Below are 17,540 nucleotides of genomic sequence, written 5' to 3' on the forward strand. Positions count from 1 at the left end.
CAAAGCTGCACAGGGAAATCGCGCTTCAACAGATCCACCTAACACCGCTAAGAACACACAATCCTGGCACAACCACCGGAGACAAGGTCTGAACCGGAACACAGAAGAAAGTTCAGTAAACTTTTCCTCTTTCCCCTCCAAAACACGAGAAAAAGCCTGTTTAAGAGACCGTCAGGAAGGGTAGTTTTTATTTTTGGTTGAATAGGCCAATGGAGAACAACATCGGGTGCACATTCACAAGTGTCTGCGTAAGTCAGTCAGAGACCCCACTCGTGTACTTTAGCAGCATGAACATTCCCGAGGAGTTAGGAGACCACAGCCAAGGACATGAAGTTGCACAATGAAGCCAGTCTGAGTACACAAGATACCGCAGAAGGAGGACAGCTGTATTACATTTGCCAGTTTTGTTTTTACCTTAACCCTGTGCCGCCTCTATGGTCCATTATTGTTTGTTGTTCCAGCTAGAGAAAGATGCACTAACGTATTTCTTCTTCCAGTCTCCTTACCATTCAACTTTGCAAACTTTGAGCTTTTATTCTATAGTAAACAGTAAGCTGAATCGTTTGGTTAAGTCTCAATTCACCGTTTTCAGACTCTGCTACAGAGCATGGATAGAGATGGCTTTAACAACAGTCTATGGAAAATAGACACATTCTTATCTTTGAACATGGAGCATCTGCCTCCCCAAATCCGTTCCGCCTTCCCAGGCACCCAAATGAGCATACACTTCCCCTCAGCTGAAATCGCACCATTTCTTTAGGTTAGGGCCTCATATGCAAAGACAACACCCTCTTAGCAACACGTTTCTGGATTAATCCCTTTTATCTTCACCAGATGAGGTGTGGCACAGACTGTGCGTTCCAAGTTACCTCCTAAGGCTTACAACATTTCTTTCACTGTTTTCCTCTACAAAAAAGTCACTTTGGTGACTTCAGTAAGACTGTACTGAAACAGAGACAACTGTTGGTGAGCACAGTCACCTTCAAACACATAAGAACAGAGAAATAAAAAACAATTCACTAAGTTAGTAGCGGCGAAATCCCCAGAAAAAAAAAAATGTACATCTCTATTGCATTTTGTTGTCAGACTGTTTGTTGTGTGCCTTTTACATCGTAACTAGCCAGGTCCATTATAAAAAACAAGAAAATAACCCTCAAATAAATAGATGTTGACACTAGTGGGATTTCAGGGGTGTTATAACTCATCATTTTTCCTGCTTCCTCCATTTCCTCCGGCTTCTGTTTTCTTCTCTTTTTGTGACCCTGTGTAATGAAATGAACAAAGTTATAAACTGTAATAGTTTGACAGCACACAAAGTAGCGTTAAACGTGACTGACATTCGTTAGATCTTCCGCTAAATTCTCAGTCTGTGGTACATACATCATGGGAATGCTTTAGGGACTGGTATTCAGCTCTGCAGAGTTAGAGATAGTACTGCCCTCCACCTGCTGAACATTGCTGTCTTCAATACAGGACTGGCAGAGAAACATGCACACGAGCCCCTTAAGTGCCAAGCAGCATGTATCACTTCAACAAAGATGGGCTTAAGCTAAGGGACTGGGCTATAACTGGACTGATGGAGGCACAAAGCAGCTGATGAGGCAGGAGGCAGTGGTACATTACAACCCTGCACTGAGCAGAACAAAAAGTTAGGAACAGCAAGGAACCAAACTTTCATTTTTCTCTTTGCAGAATTTCCGACTACTCAGCAGTCAGAGGTTCTGCCACATTAACCGCCTCCTATGTCTAAAAGGACAGAAACACACACACATGGACAGCCTGCACTCATAGCTATCAAGCACCAGGCTGTTAGCCAAGCATGCACCCACCTGAGTCTGATCCAGGCTCATCATCTACTTTCTCAGCTGTAGGAGGTTCCTTGGCTGGACTGATATCCTCAGGTTTATCTATGTTTAAGGCAAAAAACAAAACAAAACAAAACAAACACACAAGTGTTCAGGAAATGAGGTGCAGGGCATGTGACTAACAGTAAGGTCTGCAAAGAACCAACTAAGGTGCCTCAGCAGGACAATACTAATTCAGTCTCACAGTGGATCTCTGTAGGGCACTCAGAGGAACATCACAGACCTGCTCCCGATTTCTCACTGCCAGGCTTTACGTCCCTAGAAGCCCTGGACAACCTGCTGATTGTGCAGCTAAGTCACCTTCAGAGCTGTAACAAGCAGAATCTCCTATTCAGGCCCAAGGAACAGGCTGGGAAGTCTGCTGATAAACAGCAGTCTGGATTTAAGAGAAACAGGTCACTCAGAATCTGAAGATCTTAAAAGTCCGGAAAACTGAAAGTCAAGTTCTTCATGTCCCAAGAGATTTTTTCCAGGGCCCACCTAAGCTACAAACCATTCTCATCAACAGTTCAATCTATTCCTTAATATAGGACCTAACCTTCCATACCTGTTCTGGACATCCAGGAATGTAACTAATGGCTACTCTTGCTTATAAGGCAGCTAGCCAAAGAGACAGATATTAACCCTCCTAGGAAGTTTATAAACCCTTTCTTTTCATAACAAGGAACTAAACTAACAAGGACACAAGGAGAGAGAAGAAGGGGGCAGGCGGAACATTGCCTAGATTTTCTCTGCTGCCTTTAACAACCAGCAGGAGCATCAGTTCATCCTTAAATTAGCTACTGTCCACTTATTCAGCCTCCTTTTACTCAAGGCAGAGATGTGTGCTACACATGGTAATTACAAGTTAGTAAGGCAATGCTGCCCACTCCCTTCCTTACCTGTGTGTTTCCCCTCCGTGGGAGGGATAGTGTTCTCGCTCTCAGACGTTGCTGTAGCATTCTTGCCTGAATCAGGTTTTGTGGTGTTCTTCTCCTTCCTGGGTTTGGGTTTTGCAAACTTGGCCTTATTCAGAAGGTACTGCACTTCCCTGTCCAGGGCTGCGATCTTGAGCTCTATATCCTTGGACAGGAGGACAGGTTTCTCAGCAGGAGAGAGCTTGTTCTGTTCAGCCACCGTCTCATTTTTCCACACCTGGGGTGGGGGGAAGAGGTGCTTTTTTGAAACTTCTTGGTTCTACAAACCACAGTACATCGCAGTATCTTGAAATCACGGTTCCTAGGCCTCCTAATTTACTCAGGGTAACACTGTTCCCTGCTGCATTTCTTCCAGCTTCTTAGATATCCCAGGCATAGGACAAAAAGAAACAACAGAAAAACACCAGCTACTTTTAAAACTGTATGCAACCAGATTACTGGGCTACAGCGTTCCTCCTGGAGACAGCTGTCCACATGCAACACAAAAATCGTTATTTCCCCAAAGCAGTCTGGGGTCAAGCTGGGGATTAGAAAACACTGAAACACAAAAAAGGTTTGCTAGAGGTATGGAAACAAGATGTGCATGTTCTATTCCCTGACCTTGAGTGAAAGTACACCTATTACTTGGGACAGGAAGCACAACTCAAACAGCACCCCCAACAATCAATCAACTCTTCATTACCGTTGTTTCATTGATTGCTTTTTCCAGCGTACTCAGTTCCACTTCTGTGAATATCTGGTCAGACTCTGGAATCATTTGGGCTCCCCTGAAAGATAATAAAACAACAACAACAACAAAGTTTTTTTGCGTAACCAAACAGACCACAAGTAGGCAACAATTAGTGTTTTCAATTCCAGTAATAAAAATAAATAATCACTGCACACCAATTACCAATCACTGCGTTTTACACTTGCACCTCTTACATATGCAGAAAACAAAGATGAAGAGGCCTAAATCAATCTCTGGATGCTAAGAATGAAATACAGAGCCAGCAAATGCGGCTATCGCAAGGGCAGGAAAACAGGCAAGATTAAAAAAAAAAAAAAAAAAAAAAAAAAAAAAAAGTCAAGAGGGATAGATCTGCCTGGAAACAGCATGCAGAGCACTGGACACTTCCTGTTCTTCCAGCTTAAACAGGATTTGCATGCTTCTCTTGATGCATGCTGTAGAACCAATCACTAAGAAACAGTTTTGGCCTCCTTGCCTTGAGAGCACTAGAACTTTCAGACCACATTCCACTTGAACTGGCTGGTCAAAGTTCTGCTGGCATCTCTTATGCGATCAGCCACACAATGCTTTTTCCTAACAACCTGTTCTTACTTGAGAAAGATGCTTGAGTGGTTGAGCAGACTGTCCAGAGCAGCCAGGCGTTCTGGCCACTTTCTCCTTTCCTCCACACGGAAGAAGAGGTTCCTACAAAGCTTTTTCAGCTCTGAAAGCTTGTCTTTCAGCTCCTGCAAATGGGGGAGAGGAGAAAAAAGGAAATTAGTTTACCCAGTGCCTAACCTCTTCCCCCATGGTAACATTGTAAGCCCCAGAAGTCAAAACTGCAAGTTTTTGTAGTTTTCTATCAAAGGTACTATTTCCAAATAGTAAAGCAAGAGTCACATAACTAAAAGCACATAACTAAAAGCTTTATGTAGAATCAACAGGTTTCTGCCAAAGCTATTCAGGACCACGCATGCACGTGTGACTGGAAGAACGAGGTCTTATTATACTGAGTGCATAATGCACTGAGGAGGCAAGGAGTTTTCAAGAACCAGATTATAAAGGACTGAAAATGGATCACGGCTCTGTCATCCTACAGGGAGGTGCCTACAGTGATAGCAGACTTGACTACACACAACAGTACCTTAGTTGTAGCTGCATAGCCCTCCTCCTCCATCCAATTGGAAGCTTCGCTAAGCTTTCTGGAGATTTCTTCTCTCTGCTCCTCCGTCGAGACAAGCTGATATTCCTCTTGGTAAAGCTTGTCCTGAAAAGAACAAAGTAACCTCCCTTTAAATACCACTGACTACGGAAGCATAAACAACCAGGTCACCCATCTGCAGGTGGGCTGTGCTGTGGACTCTTGGGGTGCTCTACACACTGACCAGGAGATTCTAAATTAACCTCCCAAATCTAAGCTCTTGCTTTACCATTACATGGTATATGATGGCAAAGCTGCAACAACCATAATTTCACACACACTTAACATTAACTGCCCCTTTCTCTGCAACAGCCTTTGAGCAGCTGTAACTTCTTTCCAGCCAGAGCGTATTTCAAAACTCACAGGCAACTGTACGTAAAGTACATAGGAAACCTGAAGTTTAACTTGTTAGACAACCAAAAAGAAAGTGTTCAGTCTATCTTGAGGAAACCTCCCTACTCCACACAGGCTTGAGTAAGCCTAACATTAGTAGAAAAAGTGACTGAAAGACAAGAACCGGGCTCTTCAAAGCAGCCTTCCCCTACCCCAGCCCAAACACAATTCCCCTGCATCCAGATCAGCCAAAGTACACAAGCCACTTCTACCTGCTTTCCAGGAGATCTTATTTCTTTATATCCCTCTCTTACCTGGGTCTCAAAGATGAACGACTCCAAGCTGTTGGCCGATTTTTCTCTTTCCTGTTTCTCTAGATCTCTGACTGTCAAATCTTGGAGTCTAACATGTGAACAGAGCAGAAAACAAAAGGTAATCAGTGCCTTTAGATGATTACAGCATTATACATATCAGTTTCTGAGGATAGTGGCACTTTGTGAGTGATCATCATTCCTTCATTAGTCCATCTCTAGGCCGGGGAGGTGACGTGGGAAACAGACTTAAATCAAGTGAAAGAGACAGTAGAGAACTCTAGTTTTAACGCCATGACACTCACAAGAGCTTAACTGTTTAAAGCCAGAAACACTTTTTGGTTCAAGAAACTCAGTAGCACTATGACGAATGTTACTATTTGCATCATGTTCCTCCAGCTGTTGCCTCTTCTTCCACCGAGAGCTGCGGTAGACTGAGCGTGAACTCTAGCCTAACTGCTGCAGTCTCAGAATGCAGACACACGTGCCACAACAATTCAGAGTTGCCAGCATCTGCCTCAGAGACGTTTTCCCCCGGTTCACTTTAAATAGCTGCCAAGGGCAGGGAGCTAATCTAAGAAAGGTCAGTACAGGCAGCAGGAATCAAAGCAGGTGTGTTTTACTCTGTACAAATCTGCTTAAGGAGTACGAATAATGTCATTTTTGCATAGGAAATTGAGCTCAATAAGAAGCATATTTTGAAACCATTGCTTCCTCTAATCCCACAGCAATTCACTCCCTTCATCCAGTGCTTTACATTAGCACACCAGTTTCAAACGTACTTTTTCACTGAGCTTTTCAGTTCATCCTCCAACAGATCAAGCACATCGTTTACATCCAGTTCCATGGTGATCTCATGCGCAAGCTTCTGCTTCTTGGGTGCTTTGATCTTCTTCTCTTCCTCTGTTTTGGTAGCTGTGCCATCACTAGAACTTTTGGACAGTTCTTCCTCTTTTGTAGATTCTCTACTCTCTTTGGGATCCTGTAACAGACAAAATACATTTTCAGGTAAAGGCACAGATTTGCATCACCTTCCAAATAGTCTGAAAAACGTTTCTCATGCAGCTGAATTCAAAGGACCTTTTACCCAAGAATACCTAGGGAGCCAAGAACAAAACTCAGCCAAGTCTGCAGGACAAGACTGGGAGCATCCATGAAGACACTTCCATAGGAACAGTGTGGAAATCTGTATGCAAACAGGATACTTACCAACCCTATTCTCGAAAAAGAATAAAGGAAAAGATGAAAAAGCTTGCAGAGAAAAGAGACTTGTTTCTTGCAACTGAAACCAAACTAAGCACCTCTTTCCAAGACAGGGCATTGACAGAGAAAAGTTTTCCTGAACCCTAAGCACTGGAAGATGATAGGAATTTTATTTCTTCCAGACATACCCCTTCAAGCACCAAAGCCACAGTTGCGCTCCTTCAATCTGCTGTTTACCTCAGATTCTGATTTCTCTCCTTCTTCCTTCTTCTGTGACTCTGCTTTTGGAGGAGCAGCTTCTGTTTCGTCTTGACCTGGTGGTGGTGACTGCTGTTTCTCCTCTCCCTGCTCTTCATCAGCATCTTCTGCACTGCTTTTCTGGTCTTGTTTCTCCCCCTGCTCTTCTTTAGCACTTTCTGCTAGGTTCTCCTCTTCTTCCTGGTCATCACAGGTAAGTAAAGGGGGAACGAAAACACTGTTTTTACATAGAAATTCCATGCAAGTGCTTCACCAAACAGATATTCTGTGCAAAGTTGCATGCACGAAATTCAGTGCTCACAGTAACTACGGCCATTAGTGAGGGAGCATGCTAGGTGGGCTAGAGTTAGGATATTAACTAAGAACCACTCCAGTGTAGGACATGACTCCATGACAAGGAGCATTCCTCTCACTGAAAGGGAAGCAAATCACTCCTGCCAGCACAACAGCAGCTGTGCCTACATGGCCCAGGAAGCAAGGAGCCTGCTAACATCTGCATTAACAACATACAGCTAGAAGCCTGTCCATACAGTAATTGTCCTAATATAGGAAGAAGAGATTTCACCAGAAACAAGTCCAGCCCATAATGCCAGTCCACCCACTGCTGGATTTGCCAGCAAAAGGCCACAGGTTTCTTTAAATATGTGTCACATGAAACTCAGAAGAATACGGCACTTTTTGAAAAATACATATTTAGAATTCTGACAACCTGCTAGACACCATTAATTCTGCTCACAGGAACCACTGCCCCCCTAACAGCCAAAGCAAGGCCCAGGGGTTCCCCCCCTTAATCATCAGGGCCAGCACCCTGCAATCTCACCTGAACCGAGTCTGTCAGGTTCTCTCCAGCCTCCGGGGTAGGGCCACCCCCCCCAAACAGGCTTGAGATGGTGTTTCCAAGTTCTGTTGAAGAGAAACAAAAATTCCAGATCATCATCAAAGCAGACCTGTGCACAAGGAGGAGGAAGGCCATCTTCAGCTCTCAGTTCTTCCCTTCACAAACGCAGTAACCACCAAGGAGTTCCCTAACAGGTTAGCTATGTATACTGCAGAAACTCACCCTTCCCCTGACTTCACCTTGTGTCTTTTGCATATACACACGCACACAGAGTGGAACCCCCATCTCTGTAAGAATATGACCTGGAATTTATGACTTCAATTAAAAAAACTTCAAGCTTCAACCTATGACTGCATTAGCCACCCCTGCACCTCTTCATCTCCGTATATGCAGATTTCCACTTCCCTTTCTATAGAGAAATCTTTGCTCTTGCTTTAGAACCTGGACAATGCAAAGCACAGATCAGCGGCATCACAACCCAGACAGCCAGAAGGGAGAATGCTGCAGGGCTACGGATGTAGGACTTTCCTTCAGGACAGTCCTCCTGAAATGAGCAGCTCTAGCTGAACAAGGAAGAAACAACTCTTATTTTTCAAGTCGCAATGCATGCCGTAGTCACCTTAGGAGTGTATGACATCTCAGACAGAGCTCCTGGCAGCACCCAGCAGCCACTTGCAAAGGGCTTTTAGGTATTTTGGAGCTGTAAACATAATCAGAGGCTACAGTTAACCGCCCATTTCCCCACCTCCTCTCCCCGCCTCCACCCAGTACATGATTCTCGCTCTGCTCAAAGAAATGGGATGCTTGTAGTTATCCCAGCTCCTGCAGTTAACACAAAACAGTCAGTACGAATATCAAAGTTCTGCATTTACTTGTCAGTGTTGATTCCTCTTCCAGCTTGTCTTCCACCAAGGTCTCAAACACAGATTCCACCTTGGAGAGATAAACAAGGAGTTAAGATATAAGCAGGGACCACCACTAACACAGACAGTGACAGAACTGGGAAAGTAAACAAGCTGACAAGCATCACAACAGGATCTTACCCGGTCAAGACTTAGTACGCCGCTCTCATCCATGTTAAAGTGAGCTTTGATGCCTCTGGACTCATAATCTGAGTGCTTCTTGAAACTGTCCCCAACTCCCTTTAGCCTCACAGTAGTCAGATTCAGAGATCCAAAAATCCTGATGATACAAAAGACAAAAGCAGAAAGAGAAAACTTTTAAAACAACGATGCTGCAGAGCAGCTAACCGCTTCTCACGTTGATGTCTGCAGTGCTGGACAACTGCACAAAGCAAGTCACCAGCACTTTTGGATTGCTAAAGCACAAACAAGTTGGAGAACAGATCTGCAAATATGTACCGGCTGCTAGCCGGATACACAGGCCTGCCTGCCTATGGACTTTTCCAGCTAGGCACGTTGCACTGTCACTGAGCTGTTTGTTCAGAGGCTTGTCCCAACCCACCGCATGTTATCCTGGTTCAGGAAAGACAGATCTCCGTAGTTGACATAGAACTCAAAGTCGTCCGTGTAGCGGTTGAAGGTGATAACTTTGCGCTGTGGATAGGGTGCCATGCGCTGGAACAAAATCCTCTTGTTATGCTTCAGACTCTTGGACTTGTCCTCCTCCTCAACTTCACGAGTGAACTCCACCTGCATCACGCAAGTAAAGTAAGAGTCAGAGGAGCACAAACCTCTTCCTCCACAGTACCCTGTCAGAGGGTTCCGCACCACTTGGCTGCTGTATCTCATGTGGGAAGTTGGAGGACAGGTAAGTATTTCTCAACAGATACGTCTAAACTCCTACGGTCATCTAAGGACCTGTTAGATATAGCACTTCTATTGTACTGAAAACTTTCTTCCGTTTTATTAGATTGGCAGAAAGATCTCCATAGCTTCCTTACTCCCTCCAAAAATACAAACGTTTACCTGGAATGTTTCCTCCCAGAACAGCCCAGTTTACCCATACCTTGCCCAAGAGAAAGCAAGCAAAGAGTTACCTGGATAGGAAACACAGCCGCATCCCGAACAACAAAAGGCTTCACCTTAAAGGCTTTGCTTAGAGCAGCTGCCTGGTAGACTGCACCCATAGCAGCAGCCTCATCTGCATTGATATTCTTGCCCAGTTCTTCTCTATGAAGTGAAAAGCAAGAGATGTAAGCCTTGCAGCCACTGGCATGAACAATAATTTGTCAATAGGAGACAGACTAGAAGGGGGCCTCACATACTCACTTGCCCACAGCTTTCAGCAAAACCTCCTGCACTTTGGGGACCCGTGTGGCACCGCCAACTAGAATCACCTGGTCAATTCCACCCTAGGGATTGGAAACAGTCACCTTGTCTTGAGAAAGCAATTTTGGAAAGCTAAGTTCAGGGCTTCCTTATGCTCTTTCCCCAGTCACCACATACTGATGTGGCACTTTGAGAATAACCATGCTACATCTTGCAGTCCCGATGTCAGGGTCAAAAACCTGGAATCAAGCCTAACAAACAGGGATGATACAGCTGCTGCTCAGTGCGACCTGAAATACAGGACTTTATTGAGAAATAGTTGAGCAGACTACAGTTTACGTCAGAGCAGCCAATGACTCAGACAGCAAGCCAGACCAGAAAAAAAAGAAAACATGGACTCTAAGAGGTGATTCAGTGTCTTGCATTAAATATCAGAGTCAAAAGATGCTCAGGAATATCCTGGCACCTTGAAATGCGAGCATTTAAGAATGCGATGAGTCTCTCCAAAGGGCTGCATCACATTTGGGTTCAACTGTAGTCAGCAACAGGGCTTCTGAAGGGAGTGCTCAAGGCAGAAGCCTGAACAGCAGTAATTCTGTCTCCAGGCAGTTTGAGATAGAACTTCGAAACAGAAACCAGAACCAGCATCCAAGACAAAAAGGAGACACCAGTGTTAAAAACCTCCAACCCAAGAGCAGAGATTCTGTAACAGGAACAACCCCCTCATCCAGCTCCTTTGTTTCTGGTGGTTACCGCAGAGAACCATGACAGATTCCCGTTTGACACTACAGCAAGTAACTTCTTTGCAGGGCCAACATTGCACTCTATTACAGCGGCAGGCGTCTGTACATCTCAGCAGTGCTGATACCGTGTCAGATAAGACAATCACTGATGCTCTGATCATGATGTGACAGCAGCTCCATACATGGAAACATCAGGCTTCTTAATGCATTCGTAAACCTACCAGGTTCATCCCAGCGCTGCTCAAAGCCTGCTGCACAGGTCCTGGGACTCGCTGGAACAAGTCAGAGCACAGATCCTCAAACTCTTGCCTTGAGACCTTGGCCTTGAAGTCAATGTCATCCAGTAGTCCCTCAATCTGGCAGGGAAAAACAGCCACCACAACATTATTCATGGAGCGTTCTCCAAGCAACACGTCTGCCTGACTTGCCTGGGGTACGGGAGAGTTCCGGCTCTGTTAATGCACCTAGGGCCTGACTGCACTCCCTCTGAACCCTAGCATTGCTAAGGTGGTGAGAGGAGCAGAAGACATAGGGCTCTGGATATAACAGACAAGCTTCTCTCAGACCCCATGAAAGTTTAGTGACCAAATTTAACATGACTAACTCTCATCCAATTCACCCGTTTAAATCACTAATGCTACTATGCAGACAAAAATTTAGAGGAAATCCAAACACCAGCATCTCCGAACAGCGGAAGCAATGCTTTTTAGCATACTGACACTGCAGAGGGATAGCGCTCCTACATACTTGTCCTTATCCCACCCCGCCCTCAGCCCCAAAGAAGCCGGAAACCCCGCAGCAGATTGTCAGACCTGTGCCACGTGGTCAGCATTGGCACTCAGGACGGTTTTCAGACGGTTGGCCTCCTTCAGTAGTTTGGCCATGGCCCGGGGATTCTTTCGGACATCTTTTGAAGGATGCTGATCATTGAAGAGTTTTGCCAAATAATCCCGGAGCCGGAGTTCCATCTCTAAACCTCCAAGAGTGCGATCAAACCTGAGCAAAAGAAAGAAGAAATAATAAGCTAAAACAAGTTGAAAATAAACCTCATCTATTATTTTACAAATATGCAGAGCAGAAAGCAGTCAAAAGTAGCTGCAGTGCCACCAGCTGTGAATGATTACAAAAGAACAACAGCTGCTCCAAAAATAACATTGCATGAACCAAGAAGAGATAGAGTCACCATGACAATAGTTTTTAAACGTGCAACTTCAAAATGCGTGTGATAAAGGCCCGATTGCTAAGCATATCAAACAGCTGAGAAGCTGAAGGATAACTGTCTCAGGTCCCAGGAATTTTTAAAAAAATAGTAGTATAAATGCTTTAGAGTTAAAATTGCTGGGATAGATATGCACAGCACACCTCTCCGTAACTGGTAACACATAACTGCACTGTATTTTCATTCATATTCCACTATTTCAAACCAACAAACCACACTTTACAAGATTAAATGAAATAGAATTATACCAAAATGGCTTAGGGTACTAAAAAAACCCCAAGCCTAAAAGAGAATAAGCATACTGGCTAGCCCCTCCTCCAGCCTCCTGTAACTTCTCAGTTACCTTCTGCACCGGACAGCGATACCAGAATTATTAGTAACTTGAGCCTTTCCACTCAATGCTTCCCACTCTGTTATCTGAGTTACCACGTTTATGTCTTGTTGCAAAAGTCTGCATTTAATAGAGACTGTGAAACAAGTGGTTTCTTTCCTGATACCTGTGGATTTTGTGAAACTCATGATGAATCCTTACCCAACGCCCTGGATCTGCAGTTGAGGTTGGGTTCCCGAGTCCTTAGTTTTCACCGTCTGATACGTAACAATAGTACAAACGGTGCTTCCTGCTCCCATGTCGTAAAACATGATAGTCTGAAAAGAGAAGTTGAGACAGTAAAGCAGAAATGCCTGGATAACCCCCGGGAACAAAAAACGAATCTGGGGCTTTCCAAACTCGATACAGGCCAAGACTATCTGCTCACTGAATTGGCTTTATATGGTATGACAGAGCAGCAGGACTCAGGTTTCGATCAAAATAAAGATGTTCACCATCAGACTTGATACAAGGAGACAAGAAAACCTTTTTCACCCATCCTACAGAGCAGGAAACAACACTTTGCTCTTTAAAAGTTTCTTAAACCTCGGGGGAAAGAAAAAAAAAAAAATCAAGTATTTCGGAGTCGATTCCTTACAAGATGACTAATGTTTCTCTCCCCCGCCCCCTCCCCCAGCAAACAAGCAAGGAAGAAACACAGGTTTACATAATGTGAACTGGAAATCCTAAATCCCAGCCATCTGCCCTTCTCTCTAGAAGCTTTCAGCCACAGAAGCATTTCAGAAATTAGCTATTCCCTTCCACACTGTGGCTCTCCCACGGTATTCAAATAGGGTTTTATCTCTTCATCTTGCTGATGCATGCACATACAAAAACAAAGGAGACATAATTAGCAAAGTCCACTTCCTTACAGTTAAGTCCTTCTGAGTTTACCTGCAGCACTTTCTCCCCAACAGCACGCACACACATAGGATTCTCTGCATCTCCCGACTGCGCATACCTGTGCGGTGGCGTTGATGTCTTTCCTCCTAAAAACTCCATAGTTCAATGCTACGGCAGTGTTGTCGTTGATCAGCTGCAGAACTTTCAAGTCAGCCATGTGAGCAGCGTGCAGAACCGCCCTCCTCTCGGCCTGGTTGAAGTAGGCAGGAACAGTGATCACGGCATCCTTGATGGGCTGCTCTGAAAGAGTTGAAGGGAATATGTTTTTCATCAGCTCAGCCATGCACAGAGACTCATAATAGATTGACGGTAGCAAAGCCAGAGACTCCAGGATAAAAACCCCTACATGAATCAGTCCTGAAGCAGCATCACTGGATGCCAGGATCCCTGAAGATGGATTTGTTTGTCTCCTGTTGAAACCAAACAGACTTTGCAGATTCTCACAAAGCAGCGAGGCTACTGACACCTCTTTTGTGTGCTGAGATTACTCTCAGACACTTTGGGATGCCTCCAGCAAATATGATCTTTGTGGAACCTTACTCTATCAATGGATGAAGTTTACTCTCCAGACTAAAAAGTCTTTGGACTGACTCTGGTATTACTAAGTGAACAATACTTTTTGCTCTTTTATTGTAGCTCAACCTTAGCAGTAAGTCTTCATCTAGACCAGTTACAACATGGACATGAACAGAGCAATTTCCACCTCTCCCTACACGTAAGCTACCAATATGCCTCAGCTCTAGTCACAGTGTAGGAAGGAGAGAACATCTTATTCTTTCTCCAGAGACTGCCGGTAAGGGTTCTTCAGTGCAACAGCGGGTGGGATCCAGCCTGTCCACAAGCAACAGGATTAAGACCCCAAATTCTCATCATATGAGACACAGACGACGACTTGATAGTTGCTAAGTCCTGCTTATGAGCTAAAGCTCAAGAAACCCAAAATCTTATCTGTAAAGTTCAGTGGCTTTTCAGATTCCTCCTGTCTACATTCAAATCCTTTAACAGATACACAAACACACACATGCACAGATACTGTAAGAAACACTTAAATCTTCCCCACCTGCAAATTCTTCAGCCAGACTACGTGAATAGTTCAAGACCATTCCCAGCATCTCCTCTGCAGAATATTGCATCGTTCTGCAAGAAACAAACAGGAAAGAAAGTTACAGGAGTCAGCTACAGAAGTCCAGTAGCAAAAGTCCCACCCATAAGGAACCTAGATGAAATCACTTACTGGGATAGCTTGAAGACAACGGTCTGTCTCCTCTCATCCTTCACCAGTTCGTGTTCTGGGAATCGTGATCGGTACAGTGCCACTTGGGGGTTATCAGTGTGCTTACCCAGCAGATCCTGAAAGTATCTGAATGCCACCTTGGGGCTCCTTATTGACTACAGAAAGAAAAAGCAAGTCACCCAACTAGATTTCTTCAGCTCTGCTGCCGTCAGACAAGCTTCTCTCATTCCACACATTGAACAGCTCTTGCTGTGGGAGTTCAGAAGGTGAGACTGGTACACAAAGAGCCGATACAGAAAGCCAGTAAAACACCACGTGGATTAAGACAAAAAAGAAGCAGAAGATGAAAAACAAAACTTCTTAACTCAGATGCCTATCATGAAGGACCCAACAGAGGAAAAATACAATCTGTGCACAGGAATTGCATTTAGCATACTGAGTAACAAGAGCTCTTACCATTCCTAGTGCGCTATCACCAAAGAGACGCTCATTTTCTTTCAAGGAAACAGCCACAGGAGTTTTCCTTCGTGACTCCCTACGTAGGAAGAGAGGGATAAAACAGCTGATACAGGTGGCCATCAATACAGAGTTCCTAGTGCGGATGGGGAGCGTTTTCAATTCTGAGGGACTAAAGGAAGATGCTCAGATACTACCCGCTGAGAGGAAGATCAGCCTCCATGAACCTGAAGGGCTGCCTCTCCCTTCAGAGCTTTCACGCCTGCTGGTGTTCCTCACGACAAGGGCAAGTAACACGCTTCACTGAAACACGGACAGCCTCCCTTCAAATTAACAATCGCTACTGTGGGCAAATTACTTGTTTTTCCAACAGCACTAGGGAACCTACCAGAGGGGACTCATTCCTGATCCAAACCAAGCATTAAAACACTGGGATGACTATTTCGCTATGGGAACTACTAAATGGCTTCAAGTTGCCCACGAAGCTCAGAAATGCTTCAGCATACTATCCACTTCTGAATGCCCGATAACACGCTATCAATCCTCTAACATAAGGCTACAAAAAACAAAAAACCAAAAAAGCTTGCTACGAATAAGGCAAACTCGCAAACAATATTCTGGAAAGTGCTGCTTCATAATCAGACAAGATCTGCTTTATTTTTTTTTCCTCCTCCCCTAGTGAGCAAAGTGAGACAGTTCCCTCTTTCTATTAATGACTGCCAAGTCTCAGGGAGCTGGGTGAAAGATCTGTTTATTATCTGTCAGAGCCTAGACTCCCGGAAAATGAGGATGTTCCTGACAGTACATCCTCTCCCAACAGCGATTTTTTTCAATGCAGTGTCCCAGGGATTGGCTGGGGAAGCAAAATGAAAGAAGAGTTTTATTTGCTCCACAAATGACTATGGGTTCTGGACAGCTGCAGTAAAACAAAATAGTCTATCCACTCCCTCATGAAGAACCGAAAATCAGGCTTCTTATCTGTATATGTAGAAACATGATATTACATTCTTTTACATTTAGATCATATTCTTAATTATATAGACTTTGAAGTCTATATAAAACCCCCAAAGTGCAACAGAACACCCCCTAAGGTAAGGTAAAAGCTGAATTGCTGCCTTGGTACGTACTAAAATCACACAGTCCTAACTTAGATAGCGTGGTTATTCTGCTTATAACACACAAACAGCGTTAAAACTCTCCATTGCTGCCACTCATTAACTCAGAGCATTTGCAAGGACACTTCAAACTCTAATGAATAAGACAGAATAAGACACCCATAAACACAGGTGAGCATCAGCCCACCACGTTTCATCCTCCCACCACTGAATCCCAACGCACAGATATATCTAAGGACAGTTTCTGTTTACTTGTTTAAGACGATCTCCATCGGCACACCAGGTTTCACAATGGCTATCTTCATCGATTCGCTGCCCATATCCACCGACATCACAGCCAGAGACTCTGCGACACGTGAGGAAGAGAGACGCGAATCAACACAGCGGCTCTCCAGGAGAGCAGCCCTTTCCCCGCAGACAGGCGCCCTCGGGAAAGGGAGGGAGCGAGGCAAGGGAACGGTTCCTCAGGACGCTACGGAAACACCGAGCGGGACCCCGGCCGCCCCAAGCCCAGGGGACGGCGCCCCCAGCTGCTCGCGGTGCCGAGGCTCCCCCGAGGACGCCGCCGGGGGGCTCCCCCGCTAGGGGCCTGCTGCGGCTCCGTCCCCGCTCCGGTTCTGCTGAGGCGAGGAGAACAAAAACCTCCGCGGGAGTCGCGGCCCCCCACGCCTGTTCGGCGCGACAGCCCACGGCCGTGCCCCAGCAACGACCGGGGGGGGGGGGGGGACCGGCGCGCTGCCGGGCCCAGCACTGCGGGGGCACCGCGGGCCGCCCGCCCGCCCCAGCCCCGGCCGCACGTACCTGTTTCCCGCAGGCAGCAGGCCAGCAGCAGCCAAGCCAGCGTCCACCGGGGCACCTGCGCCATCCTCGTCGCCGCCGCGGCCCGCCTCCCGCTGCAACGGCACACCGTCACGGCCCGCCCGCCCGCCGCGGGCCCGGCCCGGCACACCGGCCTGCCGGCCCCGCGGCCCAGCCCCGCACGCCGACCGGCCCCGCACACCGACCGGCCCCAGCCCCGTCGCGCCGCCCGTCCCGCGGCCTCCGCGCTCACCTCCGCCCGCGCTGCCCGGCGCCGCCGGCAGGTGCTGCGGCAGCGGCCCGGCGCCTCACGCAACCCCCGGCCCGGACGCGGCACGAGCTCATTGGCGCGGCCGCCAGCGCCGGGCGCCGCGCGCCAATCGGGGCGGCCCGCGCGCCCCCATTGGGCCACGTCGCGGGAGCCGGAAGCGGGCACCACGGGAGCCCCGGCGCCATTGGCCAGCGCCGCCGGCAGCGCCGGGGCGGGGCAACGGGGGGCGTAAGCGTGCGTGCCGACGTACCCACGTGCTGACGTACACACGTGCGCACGTGGGCGCCCCCCCCCCCCGCGGCAGCAGACCCGCGTGCGAGCGCTCCCTGGCGGCCGGGAGGCGCCTCGCCGCCTGCGGCCCCCGGAGCCCCAAACCCCCCCCGGCGCCCACAGCCCCCCCCGGAGCTCCCAGGGCCCCCCCAGACCCCCCTCGGGGCCCCCAGACCCTGCTGCAGCCCCCAGACCACCCCCCCGAGCCCCCCGACCCCTCTGGGGCCCCCAGAACCTCCCTGAGCCCCAGGAACCGCCCCCCCAGAGCCCCCAGGCCCCTCGCGGTGTCCCCAGC

The 17,540-nt window shown here is 46.9% G+C and overlaps 1 protein-coding gene across 1 annotated transcript; it reads right to left on the reverse strand.

The window, feature by feature from the left end:
• Positions 1-159: 159 nt before the first annotated feature.
• LOC135330455 (hypoxia up-regulated protein 1) lies at positions 160-17,114 on the reverse strand. Its single transcript, XM_064524114.1, has 25 exons — positions 16,958-17,114; positions 16,708-16,799; positions 16,159-16,252; positions 14,792-14,870; positions 14,336-14,490; positions 14,162-14,238; positions 13,160-13,341; positions 12,361-12,476; positions 11,422-11,605; positions 10,831-10,965; positions 9,867-9,949; positions 9,635-9,767; positions 9,100-9,287; positions 8,679-8,817; positions 8,508-8,568; positions 7,618-7,700; positions 6,777-6,977; positions 6,119-6,318; positions 5,340-5,427; positions 4,636-4,758; positions 4,104-4,237; positions 3,465-3,549; positions 2,747-2,999; positions 1,830-1,907; positions 160-1,262 (listed from the first exon to the last, which is right to left on the reverse strand). Exons 1-25 carry the CDS (start codon positions 17,047-17,049, stop codon positions 1,195-1,197), a joined length of 3,123 nt encoding a protein of 1,040 aa, XP_064380184.1. The 5' UTR covers positions 17,050-17,114; the 3' UTR covers positions 160-1,194.
• Positions 17,115-17,540: the final 426 nt, after the last annotated feature.

This window comes from Dromaius novaehollandiae, chromosome 21 (assembly GCF_036370855.1).
Source record: "Dromaius novaehollandiae isolate bDroNov1 chromosome 21, bDroNov1.hap1, whole genome shotgun sequence".
Classification (NCBI taxonomy): Eukaryota; Metazoa; Chordata; class Aves; order Casuariiformes; family Dromaiidae; genus Dromaius; species Dromaius novaehollandiae.